Below are 27,717 nucleotides of genomic sequence, written 5' to 3'. Positions count from 1 at the left end.
TCATAACTGCTTGACTGGCCGGTTGCTGAAATGACTTTGCAGTTTTGCCTCCCTCTGAAAAAAAGGACTGTATTATCAGATATTGAAAAGAAATGGTGCACCAAACCTTGCAGTTGCCTCTCCACGATATATGCATGAATCAGCTCTCAGGGAAGAGAGTAGTTCAGAAGCAAAGCTACTTCTGCAGCCCCCACCCATAATGCCTCTTGCACAGATACAGTATAGGTTTAAAGACGATTCTACAGTAAATGACTTTTATTTTTTAAAAAATGAAATAACCATGAACATATTAACAGGCCTGCAGGTGGCACTACAGTACAGCTGGATAGAAGGTAGATATAGTCCCAATGTACAGTCAAACAATGGAATCCATCAGTTCAATGGTGACAATTCTGAATACAACTCTATCAAGCAGGAACATTTTACTGAAAATATTTCTGGACAAAGCTGATACTGAAAATTAGTTCTGGGAAGTAGAAGTCCCATCCAGAACTGACAACTGGTGAACTATTACCTGTTTTGCCAGTTTAGGGAGAGATGTACAACATCTCCAAAACATAAAAGTTCTTTCCCCCCTACCTCTGTGGAAACTGGTGTTGGGAGTCAATTTCTTCTAGCTCTCCTCTGGCCAATTGTGCTATTCTGGATTTATTTTCTAAGAATCATTTCTTGAAAGGTTTTACTGAAAGGAAGACTAAACACAATGTGCCTTTCCTTGTAATCCAGGAACAGTTGTGGTATTTCAAATTCTAAAAATATCTACTTCCATGAAATACTGTTTCACTACAAACCTAGTTTTTCACTAATACACAATTTTTAATCCTGGAGCTGTCAGGGAGAAAGTAATTTCTCTCCGTGTTTCTGCATTTCTATAGTGTACAGAGAACTGTTAAAAGGGAGCATGAAGAACAGTTTATCTTTTTTCCTTGGCCTGTGTCAGCCTCAGGAGGACCTGTTTCTGCAGCTGAGTTCCTGGTGATCGCACTCATTCAGAGCTAGCTACTTAAGTCTGCAACAGAATGTTCATCTCCACATCATTCTTTCTAACTTCTCGGAAAGACTAACTAAGCATGAAAAAGGTTCACACTCTATTCATAATATGCAGGAACACCACATGGTTTCCATACAATTTAAATTTGCAAAAGGCCACAGGAAAGGGACACAACACCTTTCATTAGACAGGAACTCTGTATGTTATAGTGACCTTCCTTTAGATTCCTTAGTATTGAGGCAGCATAGAAGACAGTGGCTGGAGAGTGTAATGAATGCCATGGCATCTCTTAGTGAGAAGCCTCTGGCTCCTGTGGAGGCGAGCATGTGCACTCCCCTTCTACACTGTGAGCAAAAAAAATGACTCCAGGGGGAGGGGGGTGGAATCACCAATTTCTAAGACCTAGCCAGTTTGGACTCATGAGCTTTTAGTGTGCCAACAGCATCTTTCACTGCATGGTAGATAATGTTCTTTACCTGTAAACAGAAGAAAATGAATACACTGAAAATTACTGAACAGTGGTCTCCATCTGTTATATTAATACAAGTCAGAGTTTCTTAAATATTAATTCACTGTATTCATGAATTGCAAAACAGGTACACATTTTACATAGCCAGCCATTAAAAGGCAGCAATAATTATCTTTTCTTGGAGGCTAAACTTTTGATATTGGTTTATGTTGGCTTGGATCTGAAGGTATAGTGTGCTAGTGGAATCATAGAATAGTAGAGTTAGAAGAGGCCTATAATGCCATCAAGTCCAACCCCCTGCTCAATGCAGGAATCCAAATCAAAGCATTCCTGACAGATGGCTGTCCAGCTACCTCTTGAATGCCTCCAATGTTGGAGAGCCCACCACCTCTCTAACTAAGTGGAAAAACACTTCCGCTCACACAAGGCAGCCTCCCCAAATTCATGCAAGGCAGCCTCACTTGTGACTCATCCCATGCCATTTCAGCACATCCCTCAACCCCCAGCGGCTTTTTGGGGTTGCAGGGAGCTATAGTGAGGAACTAGGAAAGCTCTAATGCATGAGTGGAGTTCCACTTGCATTTAACTGGGCCCAACCCACTTGATATACTATTCTGAAACAAGATTGAAAGAGAGGAGGCAAGAAGGTCATTTAGCTGACGTGAACACCCGCTATCTTCCTTTACTGTGAGATCATCCTTTAGTTAAATTTAATCATAGGTATCTCTGCAAGTACTTTCTGCCAAATCTGATATAGGCCTTAAGAGATTGTTCCACAAAAATAACTGTAGCTTACCTGCAGTTTGTCTTCATGGTTTGTGTGAGTGTTAGACAGGTGCCTGAACTCCTGGGTCAGGCGGAAACAGTGTTTCACATGTTCTGGAGATACAAAATCTTCTGCTACTTTAATGCAGCTATACAAATTATGAACCTGAAAAAATAAGCAATAGAACTGGGTAGCAGATAAAGCTCAAAACTCAGCAATCCAGCATATATCCAATACTGCTTTCTACAGTATAAATAAGGTAGTTAAATGCTATTTCAATGTATTTATGACCACACATTTGACAAAAGGTCAGCTGTTTCAGGTAAGTTTTCCAAATTGCCTTCTATTAAAATAATAAACTCCCACTGTGAGTAAAAGAGCCATTTTTTCATCAATACAGACCAGATTGCGTAGGAAATGTGTGCTTATTTTCTCTAGGGTTGCTTTATGTTTTAAGAAGTGATGAGGCTTTAGTTAATTCTTTTTAAGGAAGACCAAAATGTCAGTAATGGCAAAGATCAAGAAAACCTAGAAAACAAGAGTGAAGAAAAATGGTTCTTCACAAAGACGATACAGATTGCTAAAAAAAACCTGTGCTAGATTCAGAATCAGGTAAGAAAATTTGGGAATGGGATAGACAAATGTCAAGGCCTTATTGTGCTGAGCAGAAGAGAGAAGTAGCAAACCATAAGCCATGTCTACAACAAATAATTTTAAAAAAACCCAAATTTTTAAGTGTCAAATAATTCAGGAAATGTTGAAAGAGAGGGCATGACAATCCAATTTTTCACTGGCCCTAGAATAATGGCCAAATGGCAAGATAGTTCCTTTTTTCATCCAATCCAAAAAACTATGGTAACCAGGTTCAGAACAAATCAAGATTTCAAACTGTTGTTTAAGATCCTGACTTGCTCTGAACCTGGTAACCGCAGGTTGGATGCAGGGAAAATTGAGCAAATCCCTGTCATGGAATAGGCCTTTCTGGCTCCCACCCCCTGCTCCTCCAACAGCTGCTCCTGAGGATCAAGAGATCCACTGCAATAACATGGCATTGGTAGGGAGGCTACAGAAAAACAGTGGGGCTGCCTTGCATGAGCCAGTTTTCCCAGTTCAAATGAACAGGAAACTATAGTTTCACTCCTGTGTTCTGCAAAATGAAGGAAAAAGAGGGGCTACACCCCTCCTTGTGGATATCTCGGGTTATCCACACAAGGCCGATGTCTGCCATGTATCTGCCTCCTCAAACAACTGGCAACCATAGAGGTGCTTAAAATGTGATCGAATTAAACCTGTTACAATGCGTACACTGACAGTTTATCATGACTTTAGAAGACACCTGTGTGTTATGCCCGTGATAAAATCTGCAAAGAGAATGGCACTGTAAATAAAGTTGTAATTATTTATTATTTAATATATTTATATCATATTCTTCTGCTTATAGGGTACTCAGAATTTAGCATAAAGCAGGAATTGGGAACCTACAACCTTCCATATGTTTCTGGACTACAACTCCCATAAGAAATTTTGGTGAGGTGAGAGCCCATCCTATTAATTTTTCATTGTTTGCAAGTTACCTACATCTTCCTTTCTCCCTCCTCTGTGTTCCCTTCTTGCCTCCTTCTTTCCTGTCTCCATCTTTTTTTAAAATCACTTTCATTTTGTATTCTCTGTCTTTTGCTCCCATCTCTCCCGTTCCTTTTCTTCTAATAAGAGAATGTCCCATGGTCATGGTGCTTGTGGATGGGGTGGTGCCGATACTGTACCCTGGGGTGTAGGGACTCAACTCTGTTGGGGTAGGCAGATTCAAGAAATGAGGGATGCACTTCTGTGCTCGGTGTTGCAGACAGGATTGGGTACCACCCAGAGGAAGGCAGATGAGCAAGCAGAAGAAGTGGGTAATTCCTTGAACCCACCTCTGCTACTTTCTCACCTGACTAAGCAGTGGAGACAGCTACAATAAAGTGTGCCTGCTGCCATTTCCACATTCTCTTGGGCAGGCAATGCCTCAGACTGGGTCCCACCGTGTTGTGCAGAAAGAGATGTGCTACTCCTTTCCATTGTTGCATGCTTGCCTGCCTGCAGAGGAGCAACCACCCTCTTTTGCTTGCCCAATCTCTGCTAACATGGGCAGTGGCAAGTCCTCACAAGGTGCTATGGTCTTGGCAGCTGCCCACTGACACCAGACTGCTTGCCCCCCTTTTTTCTTGACCTTGTTTTTCTCCATGAAGGACAGCCCTATCAGATGGGCTCTACTGCTATCTATCAACTGCAGGCAGGAAATGCAGGAACAGATTGTTGAGGAAGCCGGAAGTCTCACAATACTTCCCAGACCATTTCCTGCCTTTCAGCCAGGTTGTCACTTCTCTAATAGCTCCAACTATTTTTCTCCTTTAAGCCTCATTGTGTGTTCCTTCTTCTTTTCAACTGTTTTTTTTTTTTAATTCCTTCTGCTTTTGTCTCGTTCATTTGCTCCCCCACCCCGACTGAGGCAAGTCCCCACCCCACTCCCAACCTCTGCTGGGACTTGCTTTACAATATGAAGGAATTGGGACTTAGCTCTGGAGCATTTTTTTTCTGATTAGAAATTGTCAACTCTGGAATGAGAAAGTATCTTTGACGTGTTAGCTCGTTTATTTGTTTTGGTATTTAGAAATTGTAAACTGCCTTGGGTACCTTGGCAGAAAGGCAGTATATAATTACAGTGACTGCATGATCCCTGACCAGTGGTTATGCTGGCTGAGGCTAATGGGAGTTGGGAGCCGAACAACATCCAGAGGGCTACAGGTCCCCACCCCTGCTGTAGGAGTCACAAAAGGGGACAGCAACCAGACAAGCTCCAGAGCCTGTACCCTGGGATGAGGGAACAGATTTAATTTGAACATAAATCAATTATTGGCCTACACCTGGGTGCTAGGCACCCCAAAGGTTCTGAATCCTTGCTTGAATCAAATAACCACAGTAGTACCCAGAATCCCCCAATACAAACAACAATTTTACTGCTGTAGCTAAGAATCCCAGATAATGAATTCAGACTCTAGTCGACATACTAAGTGCATTTATTGGTATTTTATTTTTCATTATTTATTCTGCTTTCAGCATTCAAGGAATTTGGATCCCCCCCTTCAAGAATCGGAAGAAAATTATGAGAAAATATACAGAGATTGAAGCTCAGGAATAGTAGACACAGAATTCTACAGTAAGGTATTGAAACCTGACCCTTCTAACAACTAGAGTTCCTCTTAGTCCTTATTTCAGATTCAGGAAATTCACCAAGCACAGTCCATATGTTTTCAGTGCTCTAAAGTTGCTTTTAAAAAAAATGCAGTACAAAAAGTTCCAGAAAGCCAGACTATCCAACTATACACTATTTCTGAAAATCCAGTTCTGTTTTTGACACACTCCATGAACACTTTTTTTTTTTTACAATGCCCTTAAGTTTTTATTCCACTCCTTAGGGACCGAGCACTGCACACTCACCTGGTGAGGGGCCCCTGCAGGAATAAATACAGCATCTCCTAGGAACTGCACTATTGCCCAGCCTTGTACTCCATATTCCTCATACAGACGCTTACGTAAGGTCTGGTCCAGGTACCAGCTTTGGTCATGGATTGGGTCATGATCTGGAGGATTTTCTTGCCCTTGTTCTTCACCAACCTAATGCAAAGAAATCAGAGTTTAATTATGTCTACTCCTAGATTTCTTCTGAATTTGTCTTCAGCAAACAACCTCCCTCTCCAAGTTATTTCATGATGAAATTCTTAGCTTTGCCTTGGTGGGCTTTATGGCAATAGCAGGTATGACAGAAGAAAATCCAAATCTTATAGCAAGTACTATTATTTATTTACATTCCACTCTTCAACAAGTGTTTTACGGCAGTCCAATGAAAATACTGGGACACAAGTTTTAAGGTTCTCAGCAAGTATAGAATTCTATGCAAAATCTTACTGAACTCCCTTTGCTGAAACATCCAACCATGATACCTTGCGAAGAAGTTCCCTGATCTTCTCAGCATCCTTAGCTGCATAGATGTGCCATAGTGCCCCAGGCTTCTCCTTTGCTTCATGGATTCGCTGTTTTGTAACATCATCAGCATCTCCCTCATCAATGGTTTTCAGCACCTCTGAAATTCACACCAAAAGTTACATGGCTTTTTACTGTAATGTGCCAAATGCAATGAACTATTTTATTCTAATCAAAAGACTTCAAGGAAGCGCTGAGCAAGAGTCATATGAAATCATTAACCAACTGAAAAAATCTAAGAAAAGTTATCTCACTTTTATTCTACAGTAGAATTAGGAAATTGGAAAGGGCCAAATCACATTACCTTTAGTAATATTTTGGAGAAAGCAATGACTAAACTTGTTATTTTTTTCCCAACAGAATATCAGTTCAACCCCACAAAGCTGCTTATGTATGCCTGAAGTCAAAGAGTATGTTTACATTATCTGTTTCTCACAAATATATATCCCAAGAAACACCACAAACTGGTGGCATTTGTACCCAGGTAATAAGGACTCAACAGGTGATAAGGACTCACTTGCAAGTAGGACTCCACATCCAAGTTTTGTCCTTGTGTAGTTAGTGCCTCAAAGGAGGGCCCTGCTTATTATAATACTCCTCATGATGACTGGACAAGTATCATAAGGAACTCATGAGCAGGCATTCTAGCTTGCAGCTTGAACTGGGTTTTTTTTTGTCAATCATTACTCCTGATTCTTATGTGTAACTACCAATGTGGAAAGAGCAAAAGATTACTTATATGAGGTCTACACAATTTCATTTCATTACATTTTGTTTCATTGTTCCTAAGTAATCTTTTGCATATTTAGGGAGAGATTCAAAAGTTAGTTATTCCCTGAAAAATTCATCTTAGAAGAAAATTTACCATCATCATGAGCACCTTCCCCAATGGGAATTCCAACATACACCATGACGTTAACAGCATCTGACACATCCAAATGTAGATTGGTTGTACCAACTCTTCTGTCTTCTGCGGTTATCAGCCCTACAAAAGCAGCAAAGATGACATACCATGACAACAAGCTAGACCCTACTTGTTACAGATATGTAAGGAGTGCTTTCTATTATGCAACATTCAAATGCTTATCATCATGCCTGGCATACTCACTCTTTACCATAATAATGCCACAGTAGCAAAGAATCATAATCTCTCTGCTGATTATACGTGTTTAAAACAATGGTAAGAAAAGCTTGTAGAAGGATGATTCAGTATAAAATAAAATTAAACAATGTATTAAGAGTAAAAAAAAGAACTGCTGAAGATGTTCTTAAGTCAAAATTTACATAAAGGAAATTCCTAGTTTTACAATTTAGCAAAAGTAACAAAGTTGTTTCACTCTACCTATATGTTTATAACTAAAAAAGGAGCCAGATACAAGGTGTAAACTCCATATCTCTTTGTAAATGCATCACTCAGTACAAACTGATAAAACGGCCCCCTGCTTCAACTCAAGAAAAGCAGTTTATTAAACATTTTTAACACATTCACTAGTACACTTGAGCAGCATACAACTTAGGAAAAAAAGTATTTTAATTCTAAAAATGTGTATTAAAAATCACTAAAGTGTCCTAATAACATCAGCAAAAAGAAAAATCCAGGGCCGATCACCTTCAGCCAGCCACAAGGACTTTTTAAAAATGTCAGGTTTTACTAAGCCAACAGAATGCAACAGAGAGGCAGATAAACATGTTTCCACAATGGAAAATCAGCGTTTCCTTCAGCCCCTTAAGGAAATAGATCATTTCCCTATGATCTATTTACTATAGATGTCAAGAGCTTATTTAACCTAGGGCACACAAATTTCACCAGCTGAGATGGACAAGAGTCGTGGGAACACATAGTGGATCTTTGATCTCTGAAAAATCATGTCCACTTCTTTGGGCAACAGTGGTTGAAATCTATCAAAACTCAACAGCTAGATGCTTTTAGATAGCCTACCCAGATCTACATCTACGGCCATACTACCCTGAACACGCCCAATCTTGTTTGATCTCGGAAGCTAAGCAGGGTCAGGCCTGATTAGTACTTGGATGGGAGACCACCTGGGAATACTGGTGCCATAGGCTTAGAGGATGGCAATGGTAAATCACCTCTGAATACCTCTTACCATGAAAACCCTATGAATATATCCAAAAAAGATTCACAGGGTTGCCATAAGTCATAATCAACTTGAAGGCATATAACAACAACAACCCAGATCTACACCAGCACTGGAGTCCAAGTTGGAGCAAATGTGAGTGATTTTATCAGCAAAATATCTTCCAAACTGATCACAGCAAGTCTCAGGGAGCTTCTCTTGTTGGAATTAGCAGATGAAAACAGCCCTTTTACCACCAGAAGAGACTCTGCTGGCTAAGAGTACATGGATGTAATCTAATACAGAGACATAAACTAGTGTACAAACTCATCTGCTTTTCAGTGTGGAGAACATAGGTCCTTGACCTTTCTCTTATCTGATAAACACAGCATAATTTCATCTTACAAAGTTTCCTTTGAGTCTGACAAAATTGTCTAGTTCTGTTAATCAAAAGCTACTAAACAAGTATCTATGGCTTTTTATAAAATGATACTTATGATTTTTAAATTAAAAAATGTATAAGCAAATGTTTTTTTTAAAGACTAACATAGCTAATAATCCATTCCAACATGTTGACCTCTCACTCTCTATACCTTCATACTAGAAACTATGGAACAAAATCAAGCTCGCCCGGTATACATACCATATGCATTGTACATTTTGGGACCCAGATCAGGTCGTACAAAGTAACTTGGTAACCTAGATGCCAGATTCAGTCTTCCATCCCTCTTAGTGTATTCTGGGAGAGGAAGGTTCTCCATTAGGTCTTCAAACCTGAAAATGGCAAGTACCATGTTAAACACTGGTACTGGGTACAGGAATACAATGTCAGAACACCAAAAAAATCTTAGTCACAGACCCAGGATAACAAGGGATCTTACCTTGTAGGCATCATGTCTCTAAAATCTTCTCCTGGAGGCCAATCTTTTAGCTTCAGTACCATAGGCTGTCCGTCATCGGCTCTCAGACGCTCTGCAAAGAAGTAGTTTCACTTGGCTTATACGTTATTCTCTTACTATCAGTTGCCTCTCCTTTGAAATCTACAGAATTTCTTTGCCGGGGCGGGGGGGAGAATGACAACCTAACTCTACAACATCAGTCAGTATGGCACAGCAAACCTGGAAGATTTGGGTTTAAATCTCCTGTTCAACTATGATATTGATAGGATGGCCTTGGGCAAATTTACATCTCCTAAACTAAAGTATGACACAGTTGTTGTGACGAAAAGCAGATGTAACCTTTTTTATGCTGCACAGAGAAGGAGGACAGGGGAAAATGTGAACAATTATTTTTAAATGAATTTATTATTTATAGGAATATTTTATGGTTTACTTTCATTGAGTATAACAACCAGCTTATAAGAATGATTAAACTCATGAAATGACCCTCATAAATATTAATGAAAGGAACAGATTTAAGATTTTTTACTGGAGCCTATGACAAATTTCAATTTACTATTTCTTACCTTAGCAACTAAAATGTCAAAGAGGAATGTGTTAACAGAAAGAAGCACACAGAACAGAAGACGAAAACTGATTCTCACTCACTGTCCCTAGCAAGTAAACTTAAAAAAACATTCAAGCCTGTTAACATTAAATTGCTTGGGAATAAACTAATGATTTAATTATTTGTTCTGTGATAGTGAAACATTCCCCACACTGATGTAATTAATAACTTTTCACAAGTAATATCAACAGCAGGTAGCACTTACTAGAAATTACTTCGAAGCCATCCCAGAAGTCTCGTACTTTCACATCTGAGATTATAGCACAGTTTCTACAATTGACCAGATCTACATCCTGGTCTCCAAATTCTTGACTAAAAGCCTCTGGTTTCCAGAGTTCAGGCTTCAGCTTCTTATGAACACCAGAAACTAGAACAGGCTGTGGAAAGATAGATATGGGATTATTCCAATAGGCCAATTCTCAGAAAGTATAAACTATTCAGATAAATCCAGGCCCCGATTCATCTAAATTACATAAAGCATAGATTAATAAACATTGGTTAGCATAACTATAGCATATTCCAGCTCAAAGCCCAAAGCAAGAGTGCTGCATATATACACAGAATTTGATATGCCACCATGTGTAGTGTGCTTGCTTTTACTCCTGCATGTAGCATATAAAAGTCCAACTTCTGGTCCAGTACTAAAATCACAACCTTTGTTGACATAATAAAGAAAGGTCAATTAATAACAGTGGCTGAACTGGTAGTTAAAATGCAAGTGAAAAACCAACATGGTTTCAGTTAAAAGTTTCTGGTCTAAGAGATAGAAAGGGCTTTTTCTATTGTGGCTCCCACTCTGTGGAATTCCCTCCCAAACGATCTCCGTCACGCCCCGCTATGATGAGCTTCCGTCGGGCCTTGAAGACCTGGCTCTTCAGACAGGCTTTTGGGGTGGGTTAGGTTTTTTATATTGTTGAGATTTTAATGTTTTAATGTATTTGTTTGTTTTTATTCTGTACGTCGCCCAGAGTGGCTGGACAACCAGCCAGATGGGCGACTAATAAATCTAATAAATAAATAAATAGATAAATGTTGGTAAATCAAGAGTTTCTGGGAGAAGGTTGTAACTCAGACAAACAAAATGAATGGATATTCCATACCTACTAATCTTGTGTATATTCTACTTGGTTGCCTTAAAGGAGTCCTAAGGTGGGAGTGTTTGAAATTAGCAGGAAGCAAAAATACTTAATAGCTACCAAACAGAGGCCATCCAGCATTCCAACATTAAAGGAATAGATTAATAAAATATCATATATAGCCTCAATGATAAATGTAACAGAATTTGTTCATTTACATGAAAGTAGGCAAAAGAAACATTTGAGCAATATTAAAACAAAAATAATGTGAATGCAAGCTAAGTAGGTAGTACCCCTTGACGGTAACATTTTATTAAGACTATTATCTGTTATATTTATATATTGTGTATTTCTGATATTTGGTATGTTGTGTATATTTATATATGTATTAAACAAACATCCATCTATGCTAAGAAAAGCTGTTCTCAGCCTTTATAAATTTATGCAAATTAAACAAATGTGCATGGGTGGTTTCCAGCTAAGTCATACTCTGGGTAGATCTAATGAATCAATAAACCTATGGCTAACATTTGACAACCCAGCCTGCCAAGTTCTGAAAGTTCATTAGTTATTACCCATTTACTAGACAGCCTAATGTTCCAGCCATAAGAGCCAGAAATTGGCTGCTTTAATTTAACTGAATCCTGGGGTTCTCAGGGTACTGAGGTCTATTGCAGGTATGAATTTCGGTGCTTGTATCATACACAGACCAATGTAGTTAATTGTGTTTTTACTTTGAACCTTAAACTAGTAACAAAGTCTGCACCAACATAATAATCCTTACACAGCTGCAAGTCTGCTTTAAGGACAGTATAACCTGACAGAGAAAATGTCCAGGCTAACGTTTTTACTTACCTGACCCTGTTTCCAACACTCCCGGAAGATCTTCCAGTTGTTTTTATTGCTGGGGTCATGAAGACACAAAAGCCTTCCGTCACAGAGCCAAGAATGGGAAGTGTGTGGATCCAGCACATTTAATCCCATTACCATTTCTTTCACTTCTTTCTGTGTATCAGCCAAATTCCTTGCTCGCTTGGCGGCATCAGATGTCTTCTTATTTTCCACCACTGAGGCAATAATATGATCAAGGAAATTGGGCAAACTGGCTTTACTCTTAGCACCCTAGAAGATACAAATACACATAGCAACCTAAATCTTGTGATAAATTATGAAAGTATACTTCCTTTGCCACAGACTCTGATCTTTTAATCAACTGAACACCTACTAGAAAAAATAACATGCTACGGTGGCTAAAAAAAAAGAAAAACGAGAAGCCTAAACAAATATCTTCTTGAAAAAGTTCAGTATCTGCTCTCCTACTCCAGACCAGATTGTGTCCTATATAATTCTTTTGAAACATGCTTAGCGCCTACTAGTTTGAGAATATACTCATGCTGCTGTCTGCCAAGCTCATGAAACTCTTGAAAGCTGAATATACAATGGGTTGAATCTAACTAAGTTCTATTCAGACTGACATTTGGAAACAATCAAATGCCTTTATTTCATGGCAATGAAGTAAGATTTTGATTGGCTTTCCCAATGTAATTATTTTCACTTCCCCTCCCCTATGTCTCATGTTGTTTTCTCTTACGGCAGTTTTCACTACATCTATTTTATATTCACAAACCTTCCTATTCCCTCTTGCTTATAACCACACCCTATTCCAACAGCCCAGCGAGGGTTGAAAGCAGCTTAACAACAAACATTTTAGAACATGGTATCAAAAATGCCAATGAACCTCAACATGAATAAATGCAAACTAAGTATTTCTCAGTGCCAGCTCAAGCCAGGCTATGGACAGCCCACCCAAACAAAAAAGGCCTGTCAATTCTATCAGAAGATGTACAGGTTTCGGCTTCTGCAGGTCTCTATGGGATCGGGGGCGGGAGTAACCTAAAAAAGAAATTCTCTTTATGCTCGACAGAAGAGAAGATTCTGGAATTCTTACCCTAATGAAAGAACCCACCACCTACTAGTTAACATGTGCCTAGTAATTTCAGAACTATCCATCCCTGCCTCCAGAACAGTAAAAGTTTAATTTCTTTCTTTCTTCCATCCCGGAAATTCTTGACCACTACACATAGGTGATGGGGGAAGGAGATCTGGAGTGAAATCTCTGCATTTTTAAACATTCGGTCTATTGAAATTGAAGACCCTTAAGCCCTCAACAGTCCGTTAATGCCTCCAGGCACACATTCAAAACATCAGCAGCTTCCTTGATATTAGATGAAAAGGGAAATATAGATGCATGTTATCAGTATATTGATAACATCATCCAAATCACCAGATAATTTCTTCTAGCAGTTCACAGAGGTCTCCCATCATCACCCTGATGGGGAGATGAACTTACATTATATCACATGGCTTTCTTTTCACATTTAATGTGTTCCTGTTAAGCAGTCTATCCTTCTGGAAGTAGCTTGGCTTGTGGCAAGGTTTATGAATGTTTTCTTCATAACCTCTCCCCTCCATACATGTAGGCAATATTACACAGATGGTCATATATTACAGTGTTTATTACCACCTGTCACATATTTTCTGATGAACAAACCAGCAGCGAAGGTAGGAGGAAACACCATTTCTATTTTTTTTCCAGTAAAACTACAGGTCTATACATCATCACTAATAAAATGAAGCTTAATCCAGATACAACAGAGAAAGAAGATGGAATCTGCAACAGGACTTTAGCCTGTTTTGATTGTAATAGTACTTTGTCTGAAGAATTAGGTTCATAGTCTTGGGTTGCTCCTGGATTTAGCCTTGCACCTGGATGCTCAGGTGGTGGCAGTAGCCAGGAGTACCACTGCCCAGCTTAGGCTAGTTCACTAGCTACCCCTGACCTGAGGTGATCAGTGCTCACTAGTTAACAAATACCTTTAGTCAGAGCTAGATTAGATTACTGCTACAAACTCCATATGGAGCTACCTTTGAAAAGTCTTTGGAAACTTCAGTTAGACCAGAATGTAGTGGCAAATATTTCAAGGGGTGCTCACCTATGGGACTGCATTACACCTATCATGAGATTCCTATAATGGCTGCTATACTCTGTTTCCAGGCACAACTCAATGTGTTGGTAATTATCTTTAAAGTTTTAAATGGCTTGGGTTTAAGATCTCTGATGGGCTGCCCCCTCCCATACTACTGCCTCTGCTCATTAAAATCAAGTAGACAGACTCTCCTCTGTGCTCCATCTATGGTGGAAGTATATTTGCTGGCTGGAACAAGACACATGGTCTACAGTAGCCACATCAATATTACTGAACACCTTGTTCTTTGAAATTTGTGTCTCCTTTTCTAGTTGTATTCTGCTGATTAGTGAACCCTTTTAAATGTATGCTTTGGAAGTCTTTTTAGCCTCACAGGTGGATGTTTTATCTAGATGGTGTTTTATCTGCTGTGACTTCTTTGTTGTAGCTTTGTCTGATATTGTTTTATTTTAATGTTGTGATTTTAACCACTGTAAGCTGATTTGGGCAATTCATATGCATTAGAAAAAATGAGGTAATCATTCTTATATAATTATTTTTTTAAAATTAGACTGCATATTAGTGCCATATTTTAGTTAACATACAAATTCTACCACCTGACCACAAAAAAACCCTGACAATGCCAATAATTTATGCATCTTTTAAAAAAACACACAACAACAATACTTACAGTGGAAGCTCCAGAAAAGACAGGAGGAAAGGGGATTCCTGTATCAAGTGAGGCCTGAGGCAGCTTCCCAGGCCCAGTATTAAGCAAATCACGAAGACTGGAACCTTCTGTCTTGTTGCTTGAGGCCACTGGGCCCAATAAGAGACTATTAAACAGCTTTGGAGTTAATGGGGAGGCCTTTGCATTGGTGTTGAAGGAATCCAATCCAAAAGGTGACTGAGATTCTTTATTGAGCACTGACCTCAGTGATCCTGCTTCTGTAAAACAAGCAAGACAGGGATCATAGGATTTTTTTAAAAAAGAACATGCCAATGGCAGTAACTTGGCAATCTTACAGGTGGGATGCAAGGCTATAATTAATTGTAACAGGGCATTTTGTAAGTTTAAAACTTATTGGTAATTACCAATACAAGATTTTTGAGTACAGAACAAGCAAGCCAAATTAGCAGTTGTAATTAGAAAAAGATGGCAAGTGTGAGATAAAGAAGAAAACCAAGCAAAGACTGCAGAAATAGTAATATGTATCTTTGGGCATTCTTCAATTGCAATTCTGTGCCAGAGTCTGAGGAACAAGGAGAGGAAGAGGAAGAAGAGGAATACTGGGAAGTGAAGTAAGCCGTGGAGTGCTTAGTGCTCTTCTTTTTATGAGCACAGGCCCAGCGCTTGGCCAGGGAAGCCCCTGCCTTCTGCATCATGGCCAGGCTAGAATGACTGCTGAAGTAGATGAGCTCTCAAAATAGTGGGTTTTGCTGCACTTTCCCCCTGTAGATAGAGTGAGGGCCTCCCTCTCCCCCTCTCGTGTGGAAGGGAGTTGGGAAACCATTTCAGGCAGGAAGTCCAAGATGGCGGCCACCACAGACTCTAGTGTGTCAAGGGGTTTACGTACCTGGGAACTGGCTTCCTCCTCACTCTAGGACATAGTGTCCACCTTGGCTGAGGAGCAGTGCAAGGTGCCTCCCCCACAGGCCATTATAACAGAAAAATGGCCAGGCTAGGGGAACGAACACACACACACCATACACACTCTTCAAGTAAGCTCTGTTACCTTGTACAGCAAGGCAGCTACTGCTCAGAGCAGAGATTCACTGCCAAGGAACCTGGCTGTACAGTAAGGCCTGGAGGGCAAGGGGCCAATCCCCACTACTCTGGAGGCCTCTCTGTTGGTCTGCACTCTGATCGGGTGCTCAGGCAACAGGGCACATTGGAAAGGATAGCAGGAGGGGCCTGGAACAGATCCCAGCTACCTCTGTGTCCTGGCACTTACAATTGCCAAGGTAGAAAACCCCCTTCTTCCATGCCCCCCAATTCATCTGCTGAATCACTGACTGGCGGGAGCAGAGAGGAAAAAAAGAAGCTGCTGCTTTTGCCAAAAAAGGTACAAGGAAACAAACAAGGAAACACAGGATGAAAGAGTTGACTCTTGCTCACTGGAGACAGAGCCAAGAACTGAAAGTTAGGAGGAGGTTACCCCCCATTCCAGCTGGCCACTAATAAGCTTTTTTCAAAGTGACTCGACTCTGCTTCCAGGAGAAGTTAACCCATTCCTGTATGCTCCAGTTCTCCACTGACCAAGAATGGGAAACACACAACTAGGGAAACATTTTTGGATTATAGTTGCTCTTTTAGACTACACCACCCTCTGTGCTAATCCGGGTAGGTCTCAGTTTGCCATTTGGGTTAGGAGAGAAGAATAGAATCTTTGTGGATTATAAACATCAAGAGTATTAAATCAATGTGTCTTGACATTTAAAAAACAGTAATCCTGGTTTTGTCTGCCTTCCAAATTCCCATCTTCAAAAAACATCCCTCTCTCTCCAGGACAATAATCAGGTCTTTAGTAAAAAAATCTTCAACTCCCCAACAGCTTACCTTTTGTTTCTTCTTTTGCTTTCTGTGTTGCTAAATCTGCAAGCCAATGCAATGCTGACGAAGGACTTGTTTCTGGACACAGTGACTTGTTAGGTTTTGTCTCACCACTGTTGCTAGTTGCTGGAGCCTCTGTCTTTACAGGTTCCTCAGCTTTGGCCTCTGTAGCTTCAGACTTAGGAATATCATTAGTGTCCAGCTGCCCACCTTCTGATGTCCCTGTGCTGCTAGAGAATGTGCTCTCAGTTCCAGATGTGGATACATTAGGATTCATACTGGGCAGCTGCTGAAACAAAAGGATCACACACAAAGCAGTCAAAATGTGATAACTGAAATTTGCTCTTTTTTAAAACAAATGAGACAAATGACTTTTTTTAAAAAAAACTTACAATATTAAAGTATTAAGACTAGTTGAGGGAGCCCATCTTCTTCCATGTGTAACAGCTCTCCCAACTCTTGGGGAGGGGGGGGAAGAAGGGGAAATTCAGCTGCTACCAGCCTATTAAATGTGCTCATTCTGAATGCAACCCAATATATGGGAAAAGGTGACCATAGCACATGATTATGCCCTCCAAATTTCAAAAGTCCTTTGACCCCAATAGGTTATCTATATTCCAAACTCATAAAAAATGTAAATATTCCACTGGTAGAAAAACCATCAAAGGCCTTCTATAAAAGGAAAACCCAAGTATAAAATACCATCCAATTAGTAAATGGCTATTTTCATTAATACGCTAACTAATTCAAATTGCTCAAAGCAATTACAATTATTCCAGTATACAAGATACAAATGACTCTTTTAAAGACAAAAGGTCTAGTCAGGATGTCCAGACTGACAGCCAGTATGGTGTAGTGGTTAGAGTGTTCAACTGGGACCTGGGACCCCAGGGTTCAAATTCCAGCTTGGCTATGAAGCTCTGTGGGGTGACCTTGGGCTAGTCACTGTCTCTCAGCCTAACTTACCTCATAAGGTTGTTGTGAAGATAAAACTGGGAGGGACAGAACTGTGTTTGTATACCTCTTGAGCTCCTTGGAGGAAAGATGGGATATAAATGTAATGGAATAAATAAATAATGCCAGATTTTGGGCATAATAAAACCTCACATACCTGTGAAATTCCATTTGTGACAGCAGGTCGGAGCACAGATTTATTTTGCCGATTAATACATGGACAGTTAGCTTTAATTCCCCATTTGCCACGAGCTGCATGAACCATGTCTCCGATATTATACAGTGCTGGAAAGTTAGAAGTTTTGGTATCAAATTCTATAACAAAAACTGAAAGTCTTTTAATGCAAGCATCAGTATCTTTCTACTTACAGCTGAAATGGGAAAGCTTCTAGGCTTTGACAAGTAAGAAGAGTGTCCTCAGACAGTTGATACAGAATCTTATGTGTAACTGCCTTTTAGACTGGGGAGGGATAATAATCTGTATCTTTGTTTTGACAATACCACTAGGATCCTGTTAACAAACTGCATCGAGTAGCTTTAGAAACCTAATAAACATTGCAAGTAATGAGGACTCGGCAACTGCAGATACATTTCTGCGGCAAAAATAAGAATAAGAATGAATGAATCCACCCTGCTGCATCTGATGGCAAAAGCCAACAGTCACCTTCCAACAACGACTTGTTAGCAGCCATTACTTCAGGCAATGAGAGGGACTGAAGGAAGCAGGGTCACTATAAATTCTGCTGAGAAGTCAGGTCAGGCTGCTCTTCCATCAGCTGTTATGTGATAGCAGCCATTACATCAGGCTGTAGCAGGAAAAAAAAGATAAGGGAAGCAGGGCCACTTCCTTGGCTCAGCTGAGAGATCAGCAACTTTTTGCTTCTCCTTTCCTTGGACTGTTTTCCATTCCAGCTGATTCGTTGTAAGTACTTTGTTATTAAGAACTAGTGCCCAAATTTGCTTTATAACTCCTCCCTCCCAACCCCTTTCCCTTGTCTTATAGATTTTAAGCATGAGAGCAGGGACTGTCTTATTACCGATGTTTTCAAACCAATCTGGGAGTCCTTTTGGCTGCAAAGTGCAATAAAAATCCATCAAATGAGAGACCAGATAGGACATGGAAAATGGACAGATTACTGAGGTATTACCTGTGCCAGGGATTATCTGTGTTGGCATGAGATTCTCTGGTTCATGTGACTGTCCCTTTGCACACTTCAGCCACGAAAAAACCTCTTCATCACCAATCTCCTCTGTCTCTGAAACAGAAAGATAATCAGATCTTTTAAATTTCCAAATGCTAACTCACATGTTGCAGTACTACAATGGCTTCAGATTAATAAATTCAGAAGTGCCATGGTTTGGTAACAGCCTCCAGTCTCTCTTCATGGAGAAACAAAACCTTGCACTAAATCAGGGGTGGGGAACCTGCGGCCCTCAGAAAGTTGTTGAATTCCAAGTTCCATAAATCCCAGCCAGCATAGCCAACTGTCAGGGATAATGGGAGTTATAGTACAGCAACATCTGGAAGGTCACAGGTTCCCCATCTCTGCACTAAATGAACTAAACATGCAACAGATATTTGTTGTGGTGCTTAATGTGGGGCTCCCCTTGAGGTTGTTATGGAAGCTGCAGCTGGTGCAAGATGTGGTGGCGCAACTGCTCACTGGGGCAGGGTATTGCCAGCATGTTATCCCGCTGCTGAAAGAATTACACTGGCTGTCCATTAGCTAATGGGCCAAGTTCAATGTTCTGGTTTTGGTGTGCAAAGCCCTATGCAGCTTGGGACCAGGACACCTGAAAGATCATCTTACCCCATATATAACCAATTGATCACTGTGCTCTGCAGGTGAGGACATTATCAGGAGTTCTATTCCGCAACACATAGGAAGTGGACCTTTAGAGTTGTGGCACCTACCCTTTGGAATTCCCTCCCCTTCAAATATTAGACAGGCACTATCTCTGTTACCTTTTTGGCACCTCCTGAAGACCTTCCTCTTTCCTTTTAAGTAGAGACCTTATCCCAGTCTGTATCTGTGTTGGAATTACTTTTTAAGATGTTTTTAAAGCTGTGTTTTTTAGAGATATTTTTAAAGATGTTTTGTCTGAGTATGTTTTTTAGATGTTTTTGTTTGAATATATATTTTAAAGTTGTTTTGTTTGAAAATGTTTTAGAGTGTTTTTAGTGTTTTTGTTTGCCGACCTTGGTTCCTTCTGGGAGGAAGAGCGGTATGTAAAGCTAACTAGCTAATTAAATAAATGTGCTACTGCAGCCCTGCACTGGCAACCTCAGCTGGACAGGAGTTTTCATCCAAAACATCTAGAGGGCACCAGGCTGGAGCATAACAGTTAGGCATGCAATGCTGCAGTACAACAGTTAGGTATGCAAGATTAAAACTTGACAAAAAACACATCTAGAATCAATATTCCATCCTATTTTCGTAACAGAACATGTATTTTGAAGTCTAAATGAATCTCTGCATAACTTTTTAGTTATCCAATGTCTGTCTCGTGATGACTTGTTATGTGCATACATATCAATAATGTGCATTTGTGCATCCATGTGCTTGCTTCTCAGCTAGTGTTCCACATTACGTCTTACAAATGCCTCAAACGGTCAATTTAATTTCCTCATTTCAAATGAGATGGCAGGTTTGGAATGTTCACAGGGCAAAATACAATAATCAGACAGAAGCCCCTGGTCCTACCTGACCTAGGTTGGCACATAGTTCCTATTTTAGTTTCCCAGTACTGAAAAGACTTATGTCCACTAAGAAGGCAAAAGCTACTTCACCAAGGTTTATCAATTTTGCTGGCAAAAGCACACAGTATTGCTATTATGCATGAACAAGGATTGTAATACGTATCAGATCATAAGCCTTCTGTAAGCCTGTTCAAAAGTCATTTTCCTTCAGGATTTCCTCCAAGAGAGATTGGATGAGACATATACATATTTTCCCCTAACTTCCCCACTGCGTGAAGCAACAAGTAATGGGAAATCCCGCAGTTATTAAATTTATATCCCACTCTTCCTCCCGAAGGAGCTCAGGGTGATCTTACGAGCTCTTGGCTGATGGATCTGTAACATCCTGGGTGCCTTTTTAAAAAAATGGTATTACCTGACAGTTGGTAAGTAACGAAGGAGGCCCACTTTAGCAATAAAGTAACACTTAAATTTATTCCAAAAGTCAACCATTTCACAGCATGGGTGAATGCTGTTAAGCATCCCTAGTGGGTTAGGAATTTTAACTGCAATCCTCAAAGGTTTTTCCTCATTCCAACAGTCCCCATTCTTCATGATGATCCTCTACATGCCACTCCTGTTCTTGAAAGCATGGCTAAGTTAAACACAGAAGGAAACTCTCTACTCTTCATGCTGCCTTGAGAAAATGTAAGGATGAGGCAGCAGAGTAAATTAGGCTAACACTCCCAAACTACAGCATCTCTTCTATCCAACAATATAGCAAAGTGGTCAATTAGCCTTCACACAATACAACTCCACCACCCTCAACAAAAGCAGCATACACATATAAGCTTTGCAGCATTCTTGGACAAATATCAAGTACTTGTTGACCCATTAGGCCTGGTTGTTTTCCACCAAGTCTGAAAGTCTTGAAATCTGTAGCTAGAAGGAGTTATGTCTTTGCTGGCCTGAGAGCAGACAATCCAAGGCCAGCCGTTGCCATGGTAATGGGAGATAACAGCTGGGAAAGTTGTAACAGCCTGCTGTTAGTTCTTCCTTCTTCTGTGTCTTGTCTCTGAACTGGGAGCTTCTCCTTAAAGGGGGGGAAACTCTACATGTAATCTACCTTTAAGCTTTAAGCCATAATGTCTAATAAAGACTCTTAACCTGATCTACTGCCTCTGAGAAGCTTCTTGCTCAACTTAACTCCAATGTAACGTATGTTGTTCACGCAACAACGCTCACACATCAACAGGGTTATGGGCCCAGATCCACAGCACGTTACACAGGAGTAAGTGGCTGGTCTGAACGGCAGACGGAGATCCAGAGGGCAGCGTGATTGATTGTGCCAGACAGAGGTGAGCAGAGATGGCTGCTGTAAACATGTCTGGAGGCTTGCCGATGGAACGACTTAATGAAAAGAATTATGGAAGCTGGAAGTCAAGGATGCGTGCTTTCTTGATAAAAGAGGATTTATGGGAAGCTATTGATGGAACACCCCCTGCACCCCTTACAGCGGCCTGGACTCGGAACGATGAGCGGGCGCAAGCTTTTATTACTCTGGCTCTATCCGACTCTCAACTGCTACACGTGAGAGATGTTACAAACGCCAAACAGATGTGGGACGTGTTGGAGGCCCTTCATGTGCAACAGACCGCGGGATCTAAGTTGTGTTTGGCACGGAAGCTGTATCAGATGCGCTTCATGGGTGAGTGCGACATGAGTGAGCATCTCACGGAATTCAGGCGCCTATTTGCTGAGTTACAGGATCGAGGCATGGAACACTCTGTCCTTCAGAAGACCTATTTGATCCTGGCTTCACTCGATGTGACTTGGAATAATTTTGTCATGGGAATTGAAGCCATGCCCGATGGGGGGCTGAATGTAGCCTTTATTGAAGAAAAGCTGACCCAAGAATGGCAGCGGAGGCAGGAGGCGAAAAGTGCCGTGCCGAAGGAGGCTGTCGGAAGCAAGCAGGATTACAAGCAGGAGCAGCAGCGGCTAAAGGCTTGTTATGGCTGCGGAGCTCGTGGGCATCTTCAGAGAGACTGTGCAGTCAAGCGAAACTCCAGGGACGGAGGCTGGAAGACGCATAGCGGCAGTGTGAACTTTGTAAACAGAAGTCTCAAGATTTAGGACCTGGATTCTTGACAGTGGGGCGAGCCATATATTAATCAAAGACAGGAGTTTGTTTTACATGTCTACAGATGAGCAGGACTTTGTGCAACTAGCGGATGGATCGCAGAAGAATGTGGAGGCTTGAGGACTGGTGAGATTTGATAAACTTGGAATACTGTCAGATTGTTTGTACCAGAACTGTCTCATAACATATTGTCTGTGAGAAAACTGACCAGTTGTGAGTTTTCAGTGTTGTTTGACAGAGACAAATGTTATGTAATGAGGGGAGATCAAGTGTGCATGCAGGGAAGCCTGAATGATTCCCAGTTTGTAATAAAGAGCAGTCAAGCAGGGTGTGCTGTGTTAAACGCTGAGGCACAGACACATCAAGGCTGTGTCCATGAATGGCATCAGAGGCTGGGGCATGCAAACTTTGACACAATTAAGAAAACCCCTATGCATAGTGAAAACATGTGGTTGAAAAATTGTGGACAGTTAACATTGGATTGTAATGCATGTCATAAAGCGAAAATGACAATTGCACCAATAAACCGGGAGGCTGAGAGAACCACAACAGCTCCCTACCAGTTAGTTCATGTTGATTTATCAGGGCCAATAAACACTTCACGAGGAGGTGCGAGATTCTTTTTGGTAAACGTAGATGATTTTTCTAGACACACTAATCTTTATTTGCTCAAGCATAAAAGTGAAGCAGAGCAGAAGCTGAAACTGTTCATTAAGAGAATCGAAACTCAACATGGCATTACTGTGAAAGCGATACACTCAGACCAGGGAGGGGAATTCACGAGTAAAGCATTGAGTGACTTCCTTGAGAGTAAGGGAATAAAACAGAATTTCACTGCTCCATTTAACCCGTCTTCCAACGGGACTGCAGAGAGAAAAAACAGGGTGCTTCAGGAAGCAATGAGAGCCATGTTAATGGATTCCAGTTTGGGGAATTCTTTCTGGGCAGAGGCAATTCTGTATGCGAATTACATTCACAACAGGGTGTTACACAGTGCCATTGGAATGTCACCTTATGAGAAACTCACTGGGAGAAAGCCGAAATTGCAACACATTCAGAAATTCGGGGCACGTTGCTGGGTACACATTCCACAGGGAAAAAGAAGAGGCAAACTTGCACCCAGAGCACAACAAGGATTTGTTTTGGGATTTCAGAATGCATATTTCAGAGTTTGGTTACCAGAAACACAGCAATTAATTCTGAGCAGAAGCATTAAAGTTGCAGAAAAGCCTTGGGATCAAAGGCAAACAGTCATTCTTACAGGATCAGCTGATACACAAGCACAAACACAAGCACAAACATTCAAACCAAACCTTGACATAAAAGAGGAAGGCACACAAATTCCTCTTAGGGATGCGTTAAATGAACTCATTTGTGGGAAACGGAGATCAAAGAAACGCAAGGCTGATGAAATGGAATCTCCTGATCAAGCTGTGCCAAGTACCAGCTCAAACGGGGGGGCTGAGAGAGCAGAAACTCCAGTTCCTTTGAGACGCTCTACAAGAGCGAACATTGGCAAACCGCCTGAAAGATTTACTGTGGGGGTAATTACCAGCCCAGGTATGCATAAACAGGTTGAGATGGATCCAGAGACACTATATTTGACCTGTGTTCAGCCGAAATTTGATTGAATAAAGTTTTGAAATGTACTGAAATGTAAACTGGATCTGTATGATGCAATGTATTGAAATGTATTACCTTTATATTGTTGAAATGTATTGCTGAGTTTTATTTGTAATTGACAGACATGATGGAAAAAGGGGAGCATGTTGACCCATTAGGCCTGGTTGTTTTCCACCAAGTCTGAAAGTCTTGAAATCTGTAGCTAGAAGGAGTTATGTCTTTGCTGGCCTGAGAGCAGACAATCCAAGGCCAGCCGTTGCCATGGTAATGGGAGATAACAGCTGGGAAAGTTGTAACAGCCTGCTGTTAGTTCTTCCTTCTTCTGTGTCTTGTCTCTGAACTGGGAGCTTCTCCTTAAAGGGGGGGAAACTCTACATGTAATCTACCTTTAAGCTTTAAGCCATAATGTCTAATAAAGACTCTTAACCTGATCTACTACCTCTGAGAAGCTTCTTGCTCAACTTAACTCCAACGTAACGTATGCTGTTCACGCAACAACGCTCACACATCAACAGTACTCACCACTGCGCGGACGGTTTTTTCTAAGACGATAACAGTCGAGACACACACCAAAGCCACATTTGCGACAAACCCAGTGAATATTGAACAGTGTTGTTTCGCATACATCACACATCTCCCTCACCCCACGTACAGCTCTCTTCCAGGCCACTTTCTCTACAAAAAAAAAAAAAAAAAAAATCAAGGAGGCACACGTTAATAAATTATACATTACAGACATTTTGTAAAGCTGGAGTTTATTTTATTAAAACTCATTTCTCTAACACATTTAAAACAGTTCAAATGCACAACTAAACGTGTATTAGGGAGGGAGGGAGGGAGGGAGGGAGGGAGGGGAAGAGAGATAAGAGTTTGAGGAACTCTGGAAAAAGCCTATTTGCATACACAGATCTCCCTACACATCTCTTGTGTTGGATTCAGGACAATCCATACAACGCTTTTGGAGACACTGGCAAGACAGTGGCTTACAAAATGTAATGGTATCAACAATTTGGACAGCTTTAAAAGAAGATTAGTTAAATTCCAAGATATGGCTATCAGTGGCTGCTAGCCATGGGGGCTATGCTTCTCCACTGTTGAGGCAGCATGCCCATGAATACTAGTTGCTGGGAGTCACAAGCTGTACTCAGGTCCTGCTTGCAGGCTTCTCATAGACTTCTGGTTGGCCACTGTGAGAGTATGATGCTGGACTAGACAGGCCTCTGGTCTGACAGGGTTCTTCCTATGTTTTTATCATCAATTTTTAAAAGGTCACTTTATATGAAGACAGTAGAGTAAGATCCAGCACAGGAAATTGCTTACACCCGGTTACATAGCACCATATAATGCTAAAACAGCCCTTAAGAAAATTTGTCCCCAAATTAGTAGGCCAAAGGTGTGTTTTAGTAAGCACAAAAATTTTACTGTGTTAACAGCCTTTAAGACACTTTCATAAATGTTTCCAGAGAAGTGATGTGTTAAAAAAAAATGCATGACTTTATCTCTCAATTAATCTGTTGGACAAAACTAGTATGTATGAAATCTCACAAGGACAACTCCTTTAGTTATTCAACACTTTCATATTCAACACTTGCAGAATAAACCAGAGTGATGGTATGAGCAAACTTTTCTTCAGTAATCAAGTTTCAGTGCACTATAGACACAAAGGTTAAAAAGAAAACTGCAGCTTACGGTGTGGTTCCACCATCATCATTGCCTCCTTCTCAGACATAACTAACTGACAGAACTGGTCCCCAACATTGGCCAGGATGTATTTAGAGGTCTCCAGGTCAATCCCCTCTGCAACGGAAGAAGATGGGATCCACAAGCTCATAGCATCAGAGTCACTCTGCTGGGGGTTCAAGAATCCCTCTACTCGTAGTATACCCTTCCGGGTAAATATCAGTCTGAAACAGAACTATGAGCTAGTTAAAAGAGCACAGCAGCTGTAATCTTATCTTCAAAACACAGATGAAAGAAAGATTCCCCCCATGGCTATTCTTCAAAACTAGCACAAAAGATTCCAAAGATATGGTGCTGCAGAAACTGAACAGGAAATGGACCTCGTTAGAACAGGCTGGTCAGCTGGGGAAACTGGTGGAAAGCATTATTAAAAATGAAATTACTAAGTATATGGAAGAACAAAGCTTTCTGAAGAATTAGCATGGCTTCTCCAAAGCTAAAACCTGCTAACCTTTTCAGATTCTTTCTCAGTGTTAATAAGCACATGGATAAGGTTGTGTCCAAGTGTACTTGGACTTTCAAAAAGCTTTTGATAGAAGTCCTACATCAAATACTCCTGAGTAAGCAGTCATAGGATAAAACATGCTCTCTTATGGATCAGTAGTTGGTTTAAGAACAGCGATCAGAGATTAGGAATAAATGAACAGTTCTCAGAATGGTGGGATATAACGTGGGATCCCCCACAAAGGATCTATAATGGGACCAGAACTATCTAACTTGTTCATTAATTTTCTAGAGTTAGAGGTGCGAAGTGAAGTGTCCAAGTTTGCTGCTGACACCAAATTATTCAGGGTGGTTAAAACAAAAAGGGATTGTGAGGAGCTCCAAAAGGATCTCTCAAAATTGGATGTAAAGGCATTAAAATGGCGATTATGGTTTAAGTTAACTAAGTTCCACTGCACTCACAGAAGTTGTTCTATGTGTACAATGGTTTAGTTGAATTCAACCCAATAGATTAATAGTGTCCCATTTTACAATTCATGCATTTTCTGAATAAGACCACATACCAATTGTCTGCTATAGCAATAAGCACATATTGATCCGCAGCTCAAGTAACACCTTAGTAACTATCTAAGAGGATAATCCAGAGTTTCTAGCCATGCAGCCAACATGCCTTTTGTACCACACAATTCTATCTGTTTAGAAACCAGGGCGGGAGGGAGAATATTGTGAAATTAACAGACTTCTGTTGGGCTCTCTGCTCACATGCAAGCACATTAGGCAAGACTGATTATTTGAATGCAAGGGACACAATCTAGTATAGTTAGTTATGCTTGACCATGGACCAGTGCTCCAGTACCTTGTGGAAATAAAGGTGGTAATTACTGATTGTATCCAAAATGGTGTTCCTCTATCAACAAAGGATTCTTTGATCCAGCATGAGGCTTCTGTTAGGGGAAAGGGAAGGGAGGGGATTACCCCCTTTCCCCTGCAGTCTCCCACAAAAAAGAATCCCAACCCTCCAAAGCAGATTTGGGGTGGTGCAGGAGAGTTACAGGAGGAGGGGGCAACAATAAAAACCCCTCCCTCCTTCTGCTGCTGACTGAAGCCTCCACTGGATCAAAGGGCCTTCCATTAGTGGCAGAATGCCTACTGGATATAACCCTAGGAATACCGTGTATCTCCACTGTATGGAAAGTAAATGTCCACACTGGAAGATCAATGTTTATCATTGGTCTTGATAAATACATGACCTACATGAGTCTAATGATTGCCTCAGATATACTTTCCTCCATGGTTTATTCTACGATATAGAAAAGCAGGCTTTAATTCAGTATATTTGATAGACAGTCATGAATCGGGTTTTAAATGTAAAATTCAGAAGTTTATACTACATTCAGATTTCATCATAAAAATCAAGTTTTTTAAATGCCTGAAATATTTTTTAAATTAAAAATCCAATTTAAATTAAAAATCCATCTTTGTTTTTGCTTTCAAATCTTCTTACTCATCCTGCTATTGTGCTGCCATTTCAGGGGTCAGCTTCCACATGATGCGTATAGTAGTTCTCAGAAGCTACAGCAGGAATTGCAACTATCATTACAGAAAGACTATACAACTCTTATGAGATGAAATTACTTAGAATAATGTTGCTATTAATTTAAGAAAGCAACCAGCAGCAGATTTACAAATATGACTAGCTCAAAGAGC

The 27,717-nt window shown here is 40.6% G+C and overlaps 1 protein-coding gene and 1 pseudogene across 4 annotated transcripts in view; one reads left to right on the top strand and one right to left on the bottom strand.

Moving 5' to 3' along the window:
- Positions 1-237: 237 nt before the first annotated feature.
- The window catches only part of KDM3B (lysine demethylase 3B), a 51,037-nt gene continuing 23,557 nt past the window's right edge, over positions 238-27,717 (bottom strand). For 2 of the 4 annotated variants that reach the window (XM_061617705.1, XM_061617707.1), the window contains exons 10-24: positions 25,516-25,730; positions 24,349-24,501; positions 18,529-18,636; positions 17,538-17,665; positions 16,433-16,715; positions 14,564-14,820; positions 11,762-12,028; positions 10,036-10,207; positions 9,206-9,296; positions 8,968-9,098; positions 7,112-7,231; positions 6,207-6,346; positions 5,704-5,880; positions 2,257-2,391; positions 238-1,467 (exon numbers count right to left, since the gene is read on the bottom strand). In XM_061617705.1, the coding sequence (XP_061473689.1) occupies positions 1,387-1,467; positions 2,257-2,391; positions 5,704-5,880; positions 6,207-6,346; positions 7,112-7,231; positions 8,968-9,098; positions 9,206-9,296; positions 10,036-10,207; positions 11,762-12,028; positions 14,564-14,820; positions 16,433-16,715; positions 17,538-17,665; positions 18,529-18,636; positions 24,349-24,501; positions 25,516-25,730 (2,458 nt within the window). In that variant the 3' untranslated portion in view covers positions 238-1,386. The remainder of the gene's footprint in view (positions 1,468-2,256; positions 2,392-5,703; positions 5,881-6,206; positions 6,347-7,111; positions 7,232-8,967; positions 9,099-9,205; positions 9,297-10,035; positions 10,208-11,761; positions 12,029-14,563; positions 14,821-16,432; positions 16,716-17,537; positions 17,666-18,528; positions 18,637-24,348; positions 24,502-25,515; positions 25,731-27,717) is intronic. The other 2 variants (XM_061617706.1, XM_061617708.1) reach the window with 1 other exon arrangement.
- LOC133382708 (5S ribosomal RNA) lies at positions 8,196-8,313 on the top strand (annotated as a pseudogene).

Source organism: Rhineura floridana, chromosome 3, assembly GCF_030035675.1.
Source record: "Rhineura floridana isolate rRhiFlo1 chromosome 3, rRhiFlo1.hap2, whole genome shotgun sequence".
Lineage (NCBI taxonomy): Eukaryota > Metazoa > Chordata > Lepidosauria > Squamata > Rhineuridae > Rhineura > Rhineura floridana.
This window is presented reverse-complemented; position numbering and strand designations above follow the sequence as displayed.